Source organism: Mesoplodon bidens (genome assembly GCF_964165515.1).
Source record: "Mesoplodon bidens genome assembly, chromosome: 12".
Classification (NCBI taxonomy): domain Eukaryota; kingdom Metazoa; phylum Chordata; class Mammalia; order Artiodactyla; family Ziphiidae; genus Mesoplodon; species Mesoplodon bidens.
Genome location: NC_138168.1, coordinates 62,862,185 through 62,883,535, shown reverse-complemented (window position 1 = coordinate 62,883,535; position 21,351 = coordinate 62,862,185). Strand labels below are relative to the sequence as shown.

The 21,351-nt window shown below is 35.8% G+C and overlaps 1 protein-coding gene across 3 annotated transcripts in view; it reads left to right on the top strand.

The window, feature by feature from the left end:
- The window catches only part of MED23 (mediator complex subunit 23), a 43,802-nt gene that overhangs the window by 7,684 nt on the left and 14,767 nt on the right, over nt 1–21,351 (top strand). For 2 of the 3 annotated variants that reach the window (XM_081250597.1, XM_081250599.1), the window contains exons 6-18: nt 407–505; nt 1,081–1,182; nt 1,667–1,736; nt 3,022–3,134; nt 4,457–4,552; nt 5,098–5,115; nt 10,192–10,392; nt 11,962–12,105; nt 13,680–13,825; nt 14,804–15,049; nt 16,890–17,032; nt 18,187–18,361; nt 19,043–19,206. In XM_081250597.1, coding sequence (XP_081106723.1) covers nt 407–505; nt 1,081–1,182; nt 1,667–1,736; nt 3,022–3,134; nt 4,457–4,552; nt 5,098–5,115; nt 10,192–10,392; nt 11,962–12,105; nt 13,680–13,825; nt 14,804–15,049; nt 16,890–17,032; nt 18,187–18,361; nt 19,043–19,206 — 1,717 coding nt within the window. The remainder of the gene's footprint in view (nt 1–406; nt 506–1,080; nt 1,183–1,666; nt 1,737–3,021; nt 3,135–4,456; nt 4,553–5,097; nt 5,116–10,191; nt 10,393–11,961; nt 12,106–13,679; nt 13,826–14,803; nt 15,050–16,889; nt 17,033–18,186; nt 18,362–19,042; nt 19,207–21,351) is intronic. The other variant, XM_081250598.1, reaches the window with a different exon arrangement.

Below are 21,351 nucleotides of genomic sequence, written 5' to 3'. Positions count from 1 at the left end.
AGCACAGGCTCTGGACACGCAGGCTCAGCGGCCATGGCTCACGGGCCTAGCTGCTCCGCGGCATGTGGGATCATCCCGGACCAGGGCACGAACCCGTGTCCCCTGCATCAGCAGGCGGTCTCTCAACCACTGTGCCACCAGGGAAGCCCTAATTTTTATTTATAAGTGACTTTCTTCGTTCATTCATATTGCAAACCATTCTTCAGAATTCTGCTTTGGAACATGACACTTCTCTTGGGTTAATGTTAGGGGGTTGAATGTTAGCTCTGGTTCAGAAAAAAATCAAAAGTGTGACCTTGAGGGTAACATTTTTTTTTCCAAGTGTATAACCTTGAAAACTTTAGATGTTTTAACTAGCACCGGGGACGTTCTTATATTTTAACCTATGACTATTTTGTTCTATCAGGGTGTTCGAGATCTCTTAAAAGTGATTTTGGAGAAAACCTTAACAATTCCCAATACAGTGAGCTCAGCTGTTGTACAGCAGCTTCTAGCAGCAAGAGAGGTAATTTAAACATGTCTGCAATTCATTGATCATATCCTAAAAGAGGTCTAGTTTTACATAGTTCTGTGCTTTTAAAACTTATGGTAGTTTGTAAAACGTTCCATTTCTTTACTTCTACAAAAATCGTGTTTTAAAGGTTCTATTTCACTTTCATTATATTTCAAAAGGAAATTTTATATTTTAATTAATTCATGGTTTTTAACTATGAAAACAACAATATTGATATTAAAGTATTTTCAACCATTTTAAAACATCAGCTGTGGACCACTTAAAAGATCTTTGTGCTTTGTAACTAATGTTGCAAGAATTGTTAGTCTGTTGCCTTCCTGTTGGAGTCTACAAATAATTGATGAATTTTCAATGTTTCTTACTATCAGCAGTCATTTTATTATTTATTAATCTTCATTTTTAGATATTCACATATAAACAAATTTTTTGTGCTACAGTTGAAGCCCAGTGAATCCATGAAGTAATATCTCTACTTTTTAATACCATAGTTCTTGTTGTTGTTGCATTTAAGGGGCTTTTCTGTGGGACTAGTCAAAATAATAACATCGCCCTCTTATTTTTCTTAGGTTATAGCATATATCTTGGAAAGAAATGCTTGTTTATTACCAGCATATTTTGCAGTCACAGAGATCAGGAAATTATATCCTGAGGGAAAACTTCCACACTGGGTAAATTTGATATTTTCTAAAATTTTTAATAGAAAGTTTTATTAAAAATCGTTATATTAATCTGATTTTTTGTGTGCTTATTCTTTTAATGGTCACTTTATTCTTAGATAATAATGTGATTTTTTTGTGTGCTTATTCTTTTACCAGTCACTTTATCCTTAGATAATACGTAATATGTATTTCTTTCATTTCTCTGCTGTCCTGCTGAGACAGTTTATATATTATGTGATGAAATATACATAGCTTCATCAAATAGCTAAGAACATGGTGGTATGACCTGGCTTAATTTAGGAAGAAATGAACTGGTAAGTAATTGGAAGGAAGGAAGCAAAAGAGAACTAACCTTTGAATAATTTTATGTGCCAGGAATTGTACTAAATCTTTACATATTATCTCATTTTATGTAAATGATTATTGTATTCAGAGCAATCTTGATTTTATTTTTATACTTATTTGTTTTCTGTTTTGTTTTGTTTTGTTTTAGTTACTTGGAAACCTGGTATCAGACTTTGTGGATACCTTCAGGCCCACAGCAAGGATCAACTCCATTTGCGGTAGGATTATAATTCAAAATATACTAAATAGTACCTGGTCTTTAGTGATCTGACTACTGAACAAAGTTGATAGATGGTATCTTATATATGTCTTGGTGATTTGTCATTTTAGTATAACTCTAGGAGCTTAATAATGTCCTTTTACTTGCTTCAGGTACTTTGTGTGTTAAGTACAGGGAAGGAAAAGCAACTGTCTGGACTGGTCTAAGCTTCAGATAGAACCATTCTAGAAGATGTGTTTCCTGGTGATTAGAGGAAACTTTTAGTAGAGCTAGTAAAGCACCATGGAATCTGTAGGCAACTGGAAGTCGCAGTAGATCTGCCCCTCGATTATCTGACTCTCTCAACCCATTCCAATTTACACCTTTGCTCTGTATTTCATTTATTTTGTTTTCCATTTTTTCATGTTTGTTAGATTCTCAGAATTTTCTTTTAAAGATAAACACGTGATTTTCAATTTTTGCAGTGCTCATATATATTCCTGAATAATTTCTAGAAATCATGGTGGCCTCAGAACAGCCTGGAATATAGACATTATTTAGTCAATGATGAAGTTTTTAGCACTTTCTGTGAGTCAGGTGCTATTCTGGACACTGGAAATACAAAAATAAACTAAACAGATACTAGACAGATAATTCTTAGGCTTTTAGCTTTTGTAACTGAGTAGATATTGACATCATTTAATGAATTATGGAAGGATTGAGAAGGATGATGATGAATTTAGTTTAAGTTATGTTGAACTTGAGGTGCCTGTGGGACATCACAGTGACAGTATTTATCAGGCCTTTGGATACATGAACTAATTGATGGTCATATACTACATCTAAGGCTTCTAGGAGCATCATGTTTAAAGTTACTCAGTTTGACCCTAGATTAAGCGTCTGTAAACTTTTTCTATAAATGGTGATATAACAAATATTTTAGGCTTTGTGGGCTATACAGTCTGCTGCAACTACTCAACTCTGCCATTACAGTGCCAAAGCAACAGTGTTCCAGTACAGCTTTACAAAAACAGGCGGATTTTGTCCATGGATTGTAGCTTGCAGACCTCTGTCCCTGGACAGATGCAACATTTGTGAGTTTGGAAGGCCTGTACAAATTGGTCTTTAACCATCTGGGCTAAAAATAATCAAAGAAAATTCCCAAACTTATATCTAATTAAAACATATCTTTAACCAGTGCCTGGTTCAGCATAGATATTCATTAAATAGTTGTAGAGTGAATGAAGGACCAGGCATTGCTATGTTCACATTTATTTAGAAACATTTTTTTGTAATGCATACAGGCCGTTGCAGCCTTCTGCCAGTTGTAAATAACTCAGGCGCCATTTGTAATTCATGGAAATTGGACCCTGCAACTCTCCGTTTTCCTCTGAAAGGCCTCTTGCCATATGATAAGGTATGTTACTAAATACGATGGAACTTTTTTGATCCATCTAAGAGTCTTCACCCTGGCTTATTTGATGTGTAATGCTAAATTGTCTCTTCGTAGACTGAAGAAGTAAATATTTAATGAAAGATAGTTTATGGTTTATCATATGATTTCAATATCCAAGTACAGCCTGTGGTTTATGATACTGCAGGTGTCTATGTTCCAATGGTCCACTTCTGGCAAAGCACTTGGTGTTAGAAAATTGAAGTTTTTAATTGATTGCCTGTTTTCACTTTTCCTTTAAAAAGCAGGGACCAAAAATGAATTTGCAGTGTCCCTAAAATTTGAAGAGTGAGCCTCCTATTTGTTAGATTTTTTTCAAAAGGGGAGGACAAAAGTAGAGTAGAAATTTCTCAAAGGAAAAAAATCCACAAATATCCATAAAATGAAATATGTGATATAGACATAAAGCTATAATGAAATATGAAATTTATTTTATTATCTTGGGGTTTGGAGTAGTGACAGAGCAGGGTATGGGGAGGGCAAGATAGTTCTCATGTAAATGTTTCATGTCAAAAATGACATAGACAGTGATTAGGAAACTTTTCCAAAAGTGAGGAGCGTAAAATAGTGCAACTAAAGTGACAATTCTGGGTTCTTGGCATATTAGTCAGCAAAACTTTAGAAGATGAAAAAGTGGTAAACTAAATGGAATTTGCAATCATGATAGCAGTAATAATGAAAACAGAGAAACTTATTGTGAACTTACTATGTGCCAGGCACTGTTTTAAGAGCTTACTTTGCAACAACTTTTATTCTTAACCATCATCTTAATATTTCCATTATCCAGATGATGAAACTGAGACAGTGAGTGGGGTAGTAACTTGCTTAAAAGACCCCACATTTAGGAAATAGTAGAGTCGGGATTTGAACTCTTAACCCGTGTGCTATCAAGTCCTCTCCAAATTTGGAAATGATGTTTTTGTTTACACTTGTAGGAGAATGATTAGAAACTTCCTCCATTCCTCTTTGATTAGATCTCTGGGGAAAAAAATCCTTTCCCTACAGTGATGCTTAAGACTTTCACGTGACTGTAGCTGAAGCCATTTCTAAGTTTTCCTCTATGACCTTGGGCAAGTCCCTTCACCTCAGTTACATCATTTATCAAATGAGGGGTGGGAACAGATTAATTGTAAGCACTAAAATCCTATGATTTTTTTCCACTAGATACTGCCTACTGTGTGAAGGTAACAAGTGCCTTTAGAGGATTTTCTGGTCCCAATTTCAAATTATTTGAATTAACATTAACTTTGATCTTGAAGCAATAATTTTCTTTATTTTCTTTAAAGGATCTGTTTGAACCACAGACCGCTTTGTTGAGATATGTTTTGGAGCAGCCTTATTCCAGGGATATGGTCTGCAATATGCTAGGTTTAAATAAGCAGGTACTGTACTGTGCTGGAAACCTAGTAAATTCTGCATAGAATCTGCACTATTCTTTTCTCTTTTCTTTGCTATAGCTAACTGAGCAAAACAGTTAAGAACTATTCGGTGATTTTTTTTTAATATATGGTTTATTAAACAATGTATTGTTCTTATCATTTATATATTGCTTTAAGAATATTTAAATTAAGAAAGAAATATTTTTAAAATTGGTTTATTTTGCATTGCTTTTTTTTCTATAAGGCCAGTTTCAAGTATACCTTTTGCCAGAGAAACCTACACATGACTTAACCATAATTTTTGACTTTTTTTGTTGTTTGGGTGTCTATTTTTATAACCCTTGGTATTTTCAGCATGGCCTCAATTGCTGATTTTTTTTTTTTCTTTTTGGTGTGTGTTTGTTTTTGGTGGTTTAACATGTGGGAGGGTTTGTGCTGACTCTGGGTTCCTTGAGGCTGGCCTCATAGTCACTGTTTTGTCTTTTCTTTTTTTCTTCCTTTATTTTTGTTCTGTCCTGTCTTGTCCTGCCCATCCTCCAATGCTCTAGACCTTGAACATTGCTCAGGTATGTTCACAACCTTACTGTTGTATTGTGACTAACGATACGCTGGCCGCTTTGTAGCCACTGATTCCATTTAGAGAATACATGTATGGTCGGGGCTTGAAATTGGCAGGACCATGCTGAGACCAAGGCCACTAAAATGAATTTCTTCTTGGGATATGAGAGTTGTTTTTGGTGGATTGTTTTTGTTTTTGGTTTTTGGTGTTTGTTTTTTTTTAATATTCTTTTTTTTTTTAATCAAATCAAGAGACAACACCTGGCACATGATAAAGCCTGTCGCTTTTTTGACGGGTTGTTTTTCCTTCCCACTCCATTTTACTGTTTTTCATACTTTAGGGCTAAAGCTAGCCTGGTGGAATTTTCAGAGATGGAAAGATTTGTGGTGGCCTTTATCTTTCCAGACTATTAAAACATAAACAAACAACAACATCAATAAAAATACTTATGTTGCTTTGCCTAAAAACAAAAACAAATTAAAACAAAACAAAAAAGAGAACAAAAGCACTTTAACAGAGATATGTTACTTTTAAAAGTTGGAGTGGTACGCTTTACATGGGGAAGTTTTTTTGGAAACATGGAGATTGACTAAGAAATGTCACACTCTTAGGTGACCCCACACCTGCTTGACAAACACCCTTCTTTGTCAGTCTTTGCCAGAAGTGTCCTCCTCCTGCAGTGAGCGCCTCGCAGCTGAAGTCCACCTGTGGCAGGAGGAACACAAAATGGCCAAACTTTATAAACCAAACTCTTATACAGTCCCAAGTCTGTTCCAGGACTTTTCACCTTTGAGATTTTAAGCAAAATAGTGGTTCTCTTTATTTTTGTTAAAAATTTTTGAGCCCAACATATTAAAATAGACCAGCTTTTTGATTTTAAAAAGACGTTCTTGTCTAGGTTATATAAAATAGCGTTGCTGTTTGCAATACTATAGTGAAGGTTGTGCCAGTGCTTCCATTTATAAAGCCCTATTTTTAAGGACATATAGCTTGGCCATAAAACTTGCTCAGTGTTGAAACTTTGCATGCCAAACCTCACCCTAGTAGCAGTATCTCTTTTATTATTTTAAGTTTTTTCTTCTGAAAAATTTACCAAGTCTCCTTGTTTGGACAAGCCTTTGTTCATGTGAAACTGAAACTGCTTCACACCACAGTATCTGACAGTTAACCTCACATAACCTGTCAATGTAACATCTTAAACACCAAGTCTTTAACTCTGATCAGCTTTCACTTGAGTTAGAGGTAAGTATTCAGTGAACCTTGAAAGAATGCTTCATGCTATGTCTTAAAACTAATTTTTGCCGTGAACTTTAAGGCATACTTGACTCAGTTTCTTTTTGCAGTTTGATGAATAAATGTACCCATGGTCATTTGAGCTGCAAGTACCTTCCCCCAGATATCCTTAACCATCCTTAGCTTTTTGCTTTTGGGGGGCAGCTCTTCTCAAACTAGAAATTGACAAAATTTAGAGAAGGGTGTTTCTGATCTGATCCTTTCAGTAACAAGTTTCAACCTAAAAAAAGTTTATGACTAAGACATAAATCCGTAAAAAATAAAGTTTATAATGGAAATGCTGACAGAACATTATTAATATTGATCTCACTGTAGTGTAAACATTGTCAAAAGTTCACAATTCATCATTAATTGTTTTGGGAGAAAACTGTAGTGAGCGCACTTGTAAGATATATGCTGCATTGACTTGATATATTATTTTTACCACCTGGACAGTAGGGTAGACAATGAGAGCACACTGTATAAGAAGCATATGATTAAAAATAAACAAGTTATCTCATCACATCTTTTATCATTACAGAACTATATCCTGCACTATACTTTCTTGTCCTCTCTCTAGCAATGCAATAACTTACTTAAAGCTTTGAAACCTTTTAAGAGCTGTCCATATTGCATTTTCCAGTAGGAATTGGGCTATGGTATTTTATCCGATAATTGGTTGCATTCAGAAGGTCATAAATAGCCCAGTTCTGTGACCAGCAAGGTAGTGTTCGTAGTGTAAGAATCCTGTTTTGTGTATTTGCACAAGAGTTTGTATTCTTTCTACTGAATAAGAGCATTACAGAACAGATTCACTCCTCAAGCTCTTATGTGGTGGTATATGAACTCTGGCTACCCTGAGACAGTGAAGTACTAGACTGATCACTCAGTTTATCCTTAAAAGGCACCATTGAAAGTGGTATTAACTGGCATGGGACTCCAGTTCTGATTGGTAGAGAATATGATAAATGACATACAATGGGATTTTGCTTCCCAACCTGTCCTAAATAGATACTGCTTTAAAATTGATTTCTAGCACTGAAATAATGATTTTAAGTTAACTTACGCCCACCTAAGTACAATATGTTAAAATTGCGCCACATAAGCAGTACCAAAACTGTTATATGAAAATGTCAGGGACCACTTAATATAGGATATGCTTACTAAGACGGAAAGCATTATCATTTGCCATTTTAAACAGTGGTGGGAAAAAATCAGGGGCATGGGTGGGGCTTAATGTTAATGTTTCTATTAATTCCTTGTGCCTGATTTTCAGCGTTTACCAAAACTGAAAATTTAATACAAGTTTCCGATACAGTTTGAGCTGTTATGCAGAAATTGCATTGTTAAAATACTGAATTTAGATTCTTATTGTTAAAACAGAATTTAACTAAACATACATATACATATGATGTAAACTAATTCAATTTGTATGCCTGTATCTTGAAGACTTAAATTTATGAAAGCTTTCAGCAAGTTGTGAATAGCCATAGACATAGCATCCATTGGCTACCAGAATTATCACACCCTATGATTGATAATTAGCCTTTATTCACAGATCATTAAACTGATTTACAAATTTTCATTTCTTCCACTTTATAAAATAATTTATGTGGTGGAGAATCTTAATTTTAATGTCGTTATCTTTTAGCAGTTGAAAACTAAAGCAAAACTTATTCTAAAGTAGTTAGTAGCACAGATCATTTTATATTCCAGACTTTTCCCTCTTTTTTTTTTTTTTTTGGTATTATTAAAATGGGCAAGTAAAAAAAAGGAACATGTGTAAGCTATCCCTAAACTTGATTTGAGAACTATCCTTGGATTTAACCAAAAACACCTGGGAAATATAGAGTTCATTCTGACAGATGTTCTGCTACCCTCAGACTAACCAGTGCATTTGGTGCCATAGAGATTCCTGACTGATTTAATTGTTAACAGAAAATCTGGGGGTAGTCTTGAGTCATGGTATAAACTGAAAGCTTATCAGCTTTGGCTGTAAATTTCCTAGCTGTTCTTACTTTGCCAAAATCTTAATATTTTTGGTTTTCCTGTAAATCATTAACTATATGACCACCAATCACTGCAGTCCTAAAAATATGTAGGTAAAAATCCAGTTCTCTGAAACAAATAGCTAATACTAATAAGGGAAACTCAAAAATGACCCAGGTGCTAAAAACCAATTTTGTTTAGTTTATTCTTTTTTCCTGAAGCAGACTGATGGAAGATCATCATGGACGGAGGATAGATGCCAAATTGGTCAGTTTCCAACAAGCAGCAAATTCCCATCACTGAAGAAAAATTCCTACTGGAAATTCTGGCTTTACTTCTTTTCACAAATTTTTCTGACTCTTGTATACTTTGAATGATCTCGCTCTAAATTCGTGTTGTCTGACACATTCCTTAGGTTGTTGGTGGTTGGCAGAACTAGTGAATTTCAAGCCCTGTACACAGTAGTTGTGCATGCCGATTTAAGAACTAGTTTGTAGTGTTGTCTGTTGCACTTTGCTCTGCTTCATAATGATAATTACATTTGGAGGAAAAGTACTGTAGTCCCAACTGGTGGTGTTAATATTGCTCTTCGTAAACCTGTAATGTGATTGAACTGTGATCATGGCATTGTGTTTTTGGAAAAAATATGAAACAACCATTGATGCTTACTGTTTTGGATAGATGTTTGTTTTATTTGCATGCTTTAAGTGCAGCTATATTGGAGCTTTACAAGTTTGGAGCTGGCAGAAAGCATGCAAAAGAGGGGATGCTATTCATTATGTTTTGTTTTTTTTCCAAATTCGTCCCCATTTTGCATTTTCCCCCTAAATTTAAAGAAATCATATCCCTTTTTCATGGCAAAAGACTAATAATCACATCTAAAGTTTATAGGGAAAGCATCTATGTTAGTATTGTATTCATTAGAAAGGCTTCCAACTGCCTGGCTATTAAGTCATATAACATTTTATTAAAAGTATAAAAATGGCTTAAAATATGGCTTAACATATTTCCTTTGGTAAAAGTACATTTTTAAAAATCACTTTAAAAAAGCAAAAATCTTTTTGCCTCTAGAAAGGGAAGTTGCATTTTCATTTTTAGTGTTTAAACTCAATTCTTTTTCTTGTTTTAGATTTTTAAAATAGTCTAATTTAAAATTAAAGCTGCATTATGTTTGGCTTCTAAGAGGGAAGAGCAGAGATTTAGCTTTGAGATCAAGTTGTTGTTGTTTTTTTTTTTGTAGAGGAAGTTTTCCTTTCAGTATCAGATCAATACCACACGCTGAAAAATAGACACTGAGTAATCTGGAAGCTATTTAGATACACCTCTGTATATAAAGTTAGTATAAACATGTGGTGATTGCTTTTAAATAAATAGATCACACACTGCTTTGTTTGCTCTCCTGTCGTAGTATTTAATTCCTGGAAATCCAGGGTTTTCATATTTTGAGCTAGATTGCAAAATTAGTACTGTTATCCCCATTTCGTTTGTCTTTTAAATGATCTTTGTTCAAAAAATAAATAACAAAATTTTCTACTGTGCAGTGCCCTTTGTCATATTGGAACAGTGATGTCTATAGTGAAAGTCAAAAGTTAATGGGAAGGCTGTTTTGTGTGAGACCTGAAAAATAATTTTTTATGATACTCATCCTCTATGATAATGTAACATGATGCAGCTTTAACAGACTAAATCTAACCTTAACTTTCTAAGTTCAACTTCATTCCATGCTTCTCAGCCTCTTGTTACGATTAATGCCCATTAACTGGTAACTTCTGAAACTAACCGGGAGGCTTTTGGAATACTGTATTTAATCTCTGCCCTACAGCACAAGCAGCGCTGCCCTGTGCTGGAGGACCAGTTGGTGGATCTGGTGGTTTATGCCATGGAGCGATCGGAGACCGAGGAGAAGTTTGATGATGGGGGAACAAGCCAACTCCTCTGGCAGCATCTCTCGAGTCAACTCATTTTCTTTGTGCTTTTCCAGTTTGCAAGTTTTCCACATATGGTCCTTTCTCTTCATCAGAAGGTAAGTACCACACCCTTTGTCAGAGCCACTTTACCTGTTGATTAGTATGTTTTAGACTGGTGTGGATGTTACCTAGTGAACAGAAGTTCCGAGCTCAGATTTCTGTTTTGTTCGGTGCCTTTATGATTTCTTAACTTCTCATTTTCTTGTCACCGTAAAAACTGCATTCACTTATTCATCCACATATTCACAGTGCAAGGACCAGGAGATACAAAATGAAAAGGCACTAGTATAGTACCCTCAAAGATCTCTTTACCGGTGGGAAGATATGCGTATAAACAATTTGATTATAATATTATAGTTCACATAATGGAAACATGTTTCCTTGTGATAGGAATGAGAGAATAGTCCCTATTAAAGACATCAGGAGTGGCTTTATCAAAGGGACCTTGAAACTACTACTTGAAAGACAAGTAGAAATTTGCCAAGAGGAAAAGATAAGAAAGTGCTTCCATAACAATAAGATAGTCATTTGGAAAGGGACAGAAGTGTGTCATAACTGGAAAGAAAAATATAAAAGGGAAAGTGTTGGTGAGATGAAGAAAGCAGGAAGGTAAGACCAGACATGGAGAACTTTATATGACCCTGTGTTTGTTCTGAGTTAAATTTACTTTGGGAAGCAAATGAGGAAGGGAATGACATCATCATATACAAGGTGGAAAAATTACTGCTAATGACCACATGTAGGAAGACAGTGATGTAGAGATGGATAGAGCCAAAATCAGAAGCAAAGAAATTAGTAAGGGAGCTGTTGCAGTGGTCTGGGTGAGAGATGCTGAAGACCTAAACCAGGACAGAGAGGAGGAGCCAGAAACGTGGTATGCTGGGAGGTGAATACGACTTGGTGACAATAGGTGACAGGGAGTAACAGGAATCTAGGATCACTCACTGGTTTCTGCTTAGGCAGTGAATGAAAGAGTAGATCAATGAATCCAAAACAGGGAACACGAGTGGAAGAGTAAGTTGTGGAAAGGGTTGGTTTTAGGCATAAGGCTTTGGACACATTGAATGGGAATAAAATAGTGTTGTTGTATCTGTAACATCTTGATAGTCTAGATTATTTGGGGGAAATTTTTTCAAAAGAGTTGTTAAAATCCTTTCAACCACCTCTTACCCACCACCCCTATCACCACCACTGGTTTCTGTTATAATCTACAGGAAACCAGGAAAAGTGTTTTTGATAACCAGTCCTTGAGGAGTAAAAAAAATAAATTTAATCCTTTTGGTATAATAAAGTACTCCTTGTGTTTTGATGAAATATTTTTAGTAATATTGCCAAATTAAACTTGATTCTCATGCATACATTATCGACTTAATCATGTTTTAAAACATTTAATTTTTGATACGCATAGTTGTTTTGGAGGTCAGGGAGAAAACATATAATATTAAAATAATTTAAAAGGCTTTGCTGGTGTGCCTTGAGTGGAGAAAAAGTAATCAGTAAATGCAAATGTTAGATGCTAACTTTCTGAGAACAAGGTTTCTCTCTCTCTTTTTTTTTTCTTTAAACTTTACTGTATCTGTTTCTTTAACTGGCTGTGTAGATTTGTATTTAAACATTTTTTACAGTTAGCAGGGCGAGGACTGATTAAAGGCAGAGATCATCTGATGTGGGTTCTCTTGCAATTCATTTCTGGAAGTATTCAGAAAAATGCACTAGCTGATTTTCTCCCTGTCATGAAGCTCTTTGACCTTCTGTACCCAGAAAAAGAAGTAAGTTTTACTAAATAGTTAACAATGTGATTAGAATTATGTCTAATTTATGTTTAAGGATTTTAGTGTGATTTTGTGAAAAGAGCACTGGACTTGAAAGCTGGAAACATGGTTCTTTTCCCAGTTTTTGTGATTGCTGTGATCATGGGATAGACATTCAGTTTTTCTTGACATTAGTTTACTCCTGTATAAAGTGATGAAATTGAACTAGATTATTTTTGAAGTTTATCTTAAATCACAGTTGAACATCTAGTATGACAAGGCCTTCCTCTACATTCTAAACAGGGTTACAGTTTTTAAAAGCATGAAACTGTTTTAATCTATACACATTGAATGACCACATAATATCAGTATCTGTTAATATGGTTTTTTTGGTTGTTTGCCAATTGAGTGTGTTACACTAGTGTTTTATTATATAAGGTATTTGAATAAAATATGGTATATATTGATGATTGTCATTTTCTAGAAACATTTTATTATGGAAATTTTAAAATGCACAAAAAATGTAGAGTAAATAGAAAAAGAAACTCCTGTCCCATCACCAAGAAATATTCTTTTTTTTTTTTTTTGGCTGCATTGGGTCTTCATTGCTGTGCATGGGATTCTCATTGCAGTGGCTTCTCTTTGCTGCAGAGCACAGGCTCTAGGTGCACGGGCTTCAGTAGTTGCAGCACACAGGCTTCAGTAGTTGTGGCACACGGGCTTATTTGCCCGTGAAATATTCTTATTTCATCTCCTTTCCTCAGCTTTTTTATTAATGCCGGATGATTTTAAAGCAAATTCCAGACATCCATGTCATTTCACCCATCAATAAACAATATGTTTGATGCTACTCATTTAGATTGCATGTCTCTCATATGTTCTTGGAAAGCATATATGTGACTTTTAGAAACTGTATTCATATTTATCACACTCAGTAAGATAATGGTGTGATTTTTTTCATAATGATGTGTTTAATTTTTAAAGAATAAAATTATTTTTTTAATAAATTTATTTTATTATTTATTTTTGGCTTCATTGGATCTTCATTGCTGCACGCGGGCTTTCTCTAGTTGCGGCGAGCGGGGCTACTCTTTGTTGCAGTGCGCAGGCTTCTTGTTGCGGTGGCTTCTCTTGCTGTGGAGCATGGGCTCTAGGCGTGCAGGCTTCAGTAGTTGTGGCTCGCAGTCTCTAGAGCGCAGGCTCAGTAGTTGTGGCGCACGGGCTTAGTTGCTTCGTGGCATGTGGGATCTTCCTGGACCAGGGCTCGAACCCGGGTCCCCTGCATTGGCAGGCAGATTCTTAACCACTGCGCCACCAGGGGAGTCCAAGAATAAAAATTTAGTGATTATGAATGCTTTGTGGCAGTAGGAAAAGCTTGACTAAGCACCTGTGGATTTCTGTTATTTTCTTGGCAAGTAAAAACAATCTTATAATAATTTCAATATTTGATAGCTGTTAGATCTTCTGATTTGTGTTATTGAACAGTCAAAGGACAGTTGGGCTAAATTATGAGATATAGCAGAAATGGATTACTAAAATATATATAATTAGTTAATTCTACTCTTTCTTATATTTAAATTGTTCTTTTTTAGTTTATCCCAGTTCCTGACATTAACAAACCCCAGTCAACTCATGCCTTTGCAATGACCTGCATTTGGATTCACCTCAATAGAAAAGCCCAAAACGACAACTCCAAGCTACAGATTCCAATACCTCATTCCCTAAAGCTTCACCATGAGTAAGTTGTTTGTAGCTTGACAGTTCATTTTTTTAATTTAATAAATAGTGGGTTGTAGACTAATATTGGTCTCAGTATTTATGTGAAGTATGGAAATCTTCCCACATCCACTGGAGGTAAGGGTAAATATTTAATGTGTACGTTATAACTAAGGGAACCTGATCAATTGCAGCAGAAAGCAACTAGAAGATTAACCAAGCCTGTTTATATGTATGTGGAGATATATATTTATATATATATATATTCTTTTGACTTTCAGGTCTAATCTTTGCTTTTACACGTTTTACCTTAGTTAAAATACTTAATTTCCAAAACTATGTGAAAATGTTTCAAAATTGCTTAAGTACTTGGAATTTGAGCATGATCTGACTGAGATATCTTTCACTCCCTGGGCTGCCAGGATTGATTGAGCTGATCTGGCTGGCATGCTCCCTTGCATTATTTCCAAAGCTGCAATTATTCAAAGAAGATGCCCTCTTTTAGATAGGACTGGGCTTCCATCAAGGGTGTTAGGAATAGCTGAACTTCTGAAAAGGACTGACTGTCAGATGTCTTCATAGGAGACTGTAGGGTAGTCAGACTTCACATTTCATTTGGCTTTCATTTTATGAGGTAACCCTTAACAATTTTTTCTTAGTGACATCTGTAATGAAGGTATATTATTATTATTACTTAAGCAGACAGATAAGTAGAAGGCTAGTTCATGAATCTGTGAGTTATTTCTTCATTATCTGAATATTAGTGCAGTATATCTAGTACATACTTAACAACCATTCAGTGTTCACTTATAATTACTTACATTCTTTCTGAAATGCTTCTCAGGCTTTTATATGTGTTAACACTATGTTTTGGGCAGAAACTATAATACCTATAGGAATAAATATATAGTTGCATGAAATTAAACTTTTTTAGAAATGCAAGTTACCTTTCTAGAAATTATTTGCATTTTTTTCTGTTGAATGGAACTCGAAATTTTAGGTTCCTACAGCAGAGTCTTAGAAATAAAAGTTTACAGATGAATGACTATAAGATCGCCCTGCTGTGTAATGCATACTCTACAAATTCAGAATGTTTTACATTACCCATGGGAGCTCTGGTAGAAACTATTTATGGAAATGGAATTATGAGGATACCTCTTCCTGGAACGAGCTGTTTGGCTTCAGGATCCATTACTCCCTTACCAATGAACCTCCTGGATTCACTGACAGTTCATGCCAAAATGAGGTATGTTCTTTTTTATTTATTTGGTCCTATGCCAGGGAAGATATCAGTGCAGCAAAGACTTGATTTCATGATTATGTGTGTATATTTTATGGCCAGGTATATTTTAAAAATCCTTTAGGTTTATTTTATTACAAAAATGGTATTGTTTATTATAGGAATTCTAGAATATACAAATAAACCCAAAGAAAATGAAAATAATTGCTATAATCCCTCCATAAGAAATAAGCATTGTAAAATTACATATATGTGTTGAGTCTTTTTTCTATGTATAAATATATGAATTTATAGGGGGTATTTTTGTTTTTTCAAAATGTGTTCTTAACTACAGTACTATTTTATAACCACCTTTTTCTCATATAATCTATTAAACACCTGTTTGTTTGTTTTTTAATTAAACACGTTTTTAGATCTAGTGCTCTTCAGGAACATCTGTTTTAATTGCTACAAAGAGGTCTTTTGTGTGTCTATGTATGATTCTTTAGTCAGGTCCATGTAGTAGGATACTGAGATTGCAGTGTCTCAGTGTTATAAAGATGGCTATGAAGATTATCTTTCTGGCTGTCTTTGCACCTTTCTGGCTGTCTTTGCACCTTTCTGGCTGTCTTTGCACCTATCCATAATTCCATTTTTATTAAATAATTTGCTGAAAGTAGAATTGCTGAGTCCAGGGATGCAAAAACTGTAATATCTTTCCTATGTTGACTATACATAAGAGTGCTTTTAGAATTGACATTTGTGGTTTCTAAAAGACAGAAAGGGCTCTGTTGGGTGTGATTCTAGAACCTCAGGTGCCCATAGGAGCCAAGCTGATAATGTAAGTGAGTGATGCCTGCCTGGGGCTGCGTGAAGGCGAGTCAGGTAATAGTGTGCACAGAAGCCTGTGTGTATAGAGGGGTTGAGGCTGACTGGAACGGGAGGGGCTCAACTTACGGTGCTGCCACTTGTGCTAATTTCTGCAATGTAAGAATGAACATTAGTGTAGCTAGTTCTTGTTTTTTTTTGGAAAGGGCTTTTATTTCTAGACTCTCAACCATTAAGTGTTGGCTCAAACTTCAAACACTGCCTAGGTCAAAGAGAATGTATGTGTGGGCCTCCAGGTGGGGGGTCATTGGTTCTAGAAAAACCATGCTCTTTTTCAAATGGTTAACATTGTGCTAGAATTGTACAAGCACTTTACTGGCATATGTGACGAAATTGAGGAAAGTCCCTTTAGTACCTAACATTTGGGTCTTACCAGTGATTTGTTAAGTAATTCTATAACAAAAGTTAATTTCTTAAATGGTTTTAGTTACATATTTGAAAAACAAAAACAGCCTGAAACCATTCAAGCATGTACCCAAATTTTGAGTTCGGTACATGAGTTGTACCCAAATTTTGCTTTTCCGTGAGCAGAGAGATCCTGAGGCACATTGAAAGCAGCGTGGAAACCAGAATTAGTCTCAGGTTGTACAGTGCATCACTACCATGTGTCCTGTACAACCTAAATGATTAAAACAGCTGATTCATTTCATATATTTAAGTTCAGATTTATACCAAGTTCTCTATAAGTAGAATAATTCCTGTGTTTATGTCAAAAATAATGAATTTTAGGGCTTCCCTGGTGGCGCAGTGGTTGGGGGTCTGCCTGCCGATGCAGGGGACAAGGGTTCGTGCCCCAGTCCGGGAGGATCCCATGTGCTGCGGAGCGGCTGGGCCCGTGAGCCATGGCTGCTGAGCCTGCGCGTCCGGAGCCTGTGCTCCGCAGCGGGAGAGGCCACAGCAGTGAGAGGCCCGCGTACCACAAAAAAAATAATAATAATAATGAATTTTAATTTTCTTTTATTTTGTTGTTTCTCCTCAGCCTTATCCACAGCATTGCTACCAGAGTGATAAAACTTGCTCATGCAAAGTCCAGTGTGGCCTTGGCTCCAGCCCTAGTGGAAACGTACAGCCGTTTATTGGTCTATATGGAAATAGAGTCTTTGGGCATCAAAGGATTTATCAGTAAGACAGGACTTTCTGGTGTTTTTAACTATTAACGCTTCCATTCATTCAACGTATACTTTTCTATTTGCTAGGGATATAGCAGTGTACAGAAGTCACTGCCATCTTAGAGATTACCTGCTAAATGAGGAAGACAGACAAAAATTGTAAATAATCGAAATATGGAATATGTCAGGTGATAAACCTTACAGAGAAAAATAAAACAAAAGAGAGGGATAGACCCTCACAAAGGGTCAAGGGAGTGGGATGCATGTTTTAAAGTAAAGTTATGGTTAAAAAGGGGGGGCATGCAATTGTGCTAGATGCTTGGGATGCAGTGAGCTGGACAGACGTGATGCCTGTACTCATATAAAAACCAACGGTCCCATTTGCCTCTCTTTCTGGTTTGCCCGGGACAGCAATGAGTACCAAGTCTGACTGGCAATAGGCAGGGGGTGTTCCTGCATTGCAGAAGACATTGTACGATGTCTGTTGGTTGTTACGCAGTTCTAAATAATAGATATTTTCTAATATGGAAGTGTTTTTCTGATTTGAGGTAATTTTAACTTTTTATTAATACAGTATCATTTTAACCATGGTTACTCTTTTTTTTCCAGATAATTGAAAGTCAAATTAAACTTTATTAGCAGGGAGGAAGGGGTGTGATACAATTTGTGTATTAGAAAGTGATCCTCAGGCTTCAAAAGGCTGGGAACAGTAACGTTATAAAAGTAATTTAAAAGATAACTAAATAAAAATAAATAAAGAAGTGAGGAAGGTTAGAGTAATTTTTTTCCATATCCTGGCTCTTATTTTACCTTTCCAGATGGACTTGAGTATCATTTGTCAAATTCCAGGAAGAAAAAAAAAAAGCAAAGTTGGTATTGTTGGGTTGGCCAAAAAGTTCGTTTTGTAACAGAAAAACTCGAACGAACTTTTTGGCCAACCCAAAAATAAGGATCTGGATTTTCTTCCTTAAAATTAAAGTACAAATTATGGAGAAAATTTGGAAAATATATGAGTATATATGTGTGCATGTGTATCTGTATGTTTGTATGTGTGTGTGTTCATGATCAGAATCTTTGCATGGATTTTATTCAGTGTGACTTCTCTTCAGGTATCTTTTAATACATAGCTTTTACTGATTGGTACCTTAAATTGTCTTGTTCCTCAAGGTCAGCTTTTGCCAACTGTTTTCAAGTCTCATGCCTGGGGAATCTTGCACACGCTTCTTGAGATGTTCAGCTACCGGATGCACCACATTCAGCCTCATTACAGAGTTCAGCTCCTGAGTCATCTTCACACTTTGGCTGCAGTTGCACAAACAAACCAGAACCAGCTCCATCTCTGGTGAGCTCATTGGAGACTGTCTTTCCTTGGATTTATTAGAAACTTTGTTGGAGATGGGGAACTTAATCCATTACCTTACAGTATTTTTGTTCACTGTCATAAAACTCCAGGGCTTCTGGAGTGTTTTATTTCCAGTATAGAAGAAGTAGAGTCCAGCTTTTTAAATAGAAACCTAGTAAGAGAGTTGAATTATTGCCTAGGGATCTTTGGACTGAGAACAAGTACTTCCAAGACCTTTGACACTGTATTCTAACTTAGCCCTTTAGAATACTGGATTCAAATATAGTTCAGATTATGGTTAAAGTATCATGTCATTTTGATTTTCTCTAAGTGAAAATACATTTCAAATTTTAAAAGATGTACTTTTTGAAATGCTGTGCATCCAGGTGAAATTTTTTAGTCCTGCAGGCTACAAGCTGTCTTTTTCAAATGTGTAAAAATGTCAGTTGGTTTTTGCTGTACAATTTGGCACCTTGGGCTTTTAAAAACAAATTAAGCAAAGCTCATTCTCACACAAAAGATGAGTTCATCTGTCTGTTTGTTTTTAACCAAAGAAGGGAAATTTATAGTTTTTATGTTTTCCCGTTGTGATTAACCTAGAATTAGATTTAATTCTATAGTTCTGAGATTTTATCTGCAGCTTAATCTTTTAATGATTGTTTTTGTTTTCCCACTTTTCAGTGTTGAGAGCACTGCACTCAGGCTTATAACAGCATTAGGTAGCTCGGAGGTACAGCCACAGTTTACGCGTTTCCTTAGCGATCCCAAAACGGTGCTTTCAGCGGAATCTGAAGAACTGAACCGCGCCTTGATATTGACCTTAGCTAGAGCAACTCACGTAACAGGTACAGTGAATATGCAGCCACCACCAACAAACAGATGAGTCAGAGTGTGCTGTGTCCCTCCTGACTACTAAGAGGCAGGGGGGAGGGTAACCTTCTGAAAAGATTCTTCTCACTTGTTTCCAAAAAACCAGTTGTTGTTTTGATATCTTCACCATTTCAGTAATTAACGTAAATTCTTCTGTGTGTACTACCATTTTAACTAGGTTGAACATCAGTTTTTGGTCATCTAACATCATTTTAAAGTCATGGTTCCTGAGCTTTTTGGTCTCAGGACCACTTTATACGCTTAAAAAATAATAATAATAATTGAAATTCCCAAAGATTTTCTGTTATATGGATTACATATATGATATTTACTTTGTTAGATATTAAAGTAGGAGTTTTTTAAATATTTGATTTATTTTAAAATAACAGTAATAAACCTATTGCATGTTAACATACATGATGTAATTTTTATGAAAAATAAACCCTATTGTCTCCAAAACAAAACTTTAGTGAGAAGTACCATTGTTTTACTTTTTTTTTGCATCTTTCTTTTTTTAATAGAGCTGCTTTCATTTATTTATTTATTTATTTATTTATTTATTTTTGGCTGCATCGGGTCTTTGTTGCTGTGCGCGGGCTTTCTCTAGTTGCGGTGAGCAGGGGCTACTCTTCGTTGCAGTGCGCGGCCCTCATTGCGGTGGCTTCTCTTGTTACGGAGCACAGACTCCAGGCGTGCCGGGCTTCAGTAGTTGTGGCATGTGGGCTCAGTAGTTGTGGCTCGTGGGTCCTAGAGTGCAGGCTCAGTAGTTGTGGCACACGGGCTTAGTTGCTCTGTGGCATGTGGGATCCTTCCAGACCAGGGCTCAAACCCGTGTCCCCTGCATGGGCAGGCAGATGCTTAAACATTGTGCCACCAGGGAAGCCCTTTGCATCTTTATTTAATGTCTGATGTAAAGGAACATTGCTGGATTCTCATATTTGCTTCTACATCTCATCTATTGCAAATGTTATTTTAGTAGAAGTAAGTAAAAAAGAAATGGCCTCACACAGGTAGGAGATGGAAAGGGGAAGAGTATTTTAATGGCTTTTTCAGCTAATTATGAATATTGTTTGATGTCGCACAAAATTGAAAAATTGATAGTTTCTTAAATGGCATACAAAGTCCTATCAGTGAACTCTTCGTACTCTGTTACCTTATAACCCACTGGTCTATTTTGTACATTTAATGGATTTTGTGTTCATGCATATTTTGTAAATTCATGAATTGTTTTTTTAGAAAACATTGGTTTACTGAGTTCTGTAGATAGAGCTTGGAAATGTTGACACATTTCATTATGTAGTATAAGAAAATTACATTTTTTAATCTCACTACAGATTTCATTAGAAAAATTCTTTAAGTTTTGGAAAACTATTAGGTTTGTGGTAGTGTATATAAGTTTTCCAAAATTCTAATTTTCACTTGAAAGGTCAAATTTTATCATTGGCAAAAGATGCAGTCATTTGTTCTTCTTGAAGTGACAGACTCCCTTTGTTAATTTTCAAGAAAATGTCTGCCTAATGCCCAAATCCAGAAAACTATATGTTCTTTCAAGTAAAATTGGAATTCCATTGAAAAAAAGAACTAATTTGACCCAGTACTCAATCGCACAAGTATTTTTCCTCAAGATACCCATCATACTTTGGTGTGTAGGTGGAACACCTTATGCGTACTTCCATTTTATCACACAGAATATTACAAATAGATGTACTTAAGGGCTGAGATACAATCTTTTTTTACTACTTTATCAAGGATATTCTTAAGTGAAACGGGCACTTTCTTTTTTTCCTGCTAAGAGTGTTTTGTGGTGAAGATTACAGTGGCTATTAGTATTGTTTGGTGCCACTGTTTGATTTGTTCTGAGGGCCAGCAGTGTTACCCACCATTGCTTTTGTGACATCAGTGCACATTTCAACACAGTAAAAAGGCCAGTGATATCTTAGTAGTAGTAGTATTTCCATAGCATTGACCTCATCGAATCCTTGAAAGGATAGTGGGGACCCACAGAGTCTACAGACCACACTTTGAGAATGGCTATTTTAAAGAAATAGCTATTGAATTTCGCAACCTTTGTGTACACTGTCTTATTTTACATAAATAAACTTCTTTGGTTTAGAGAGTTA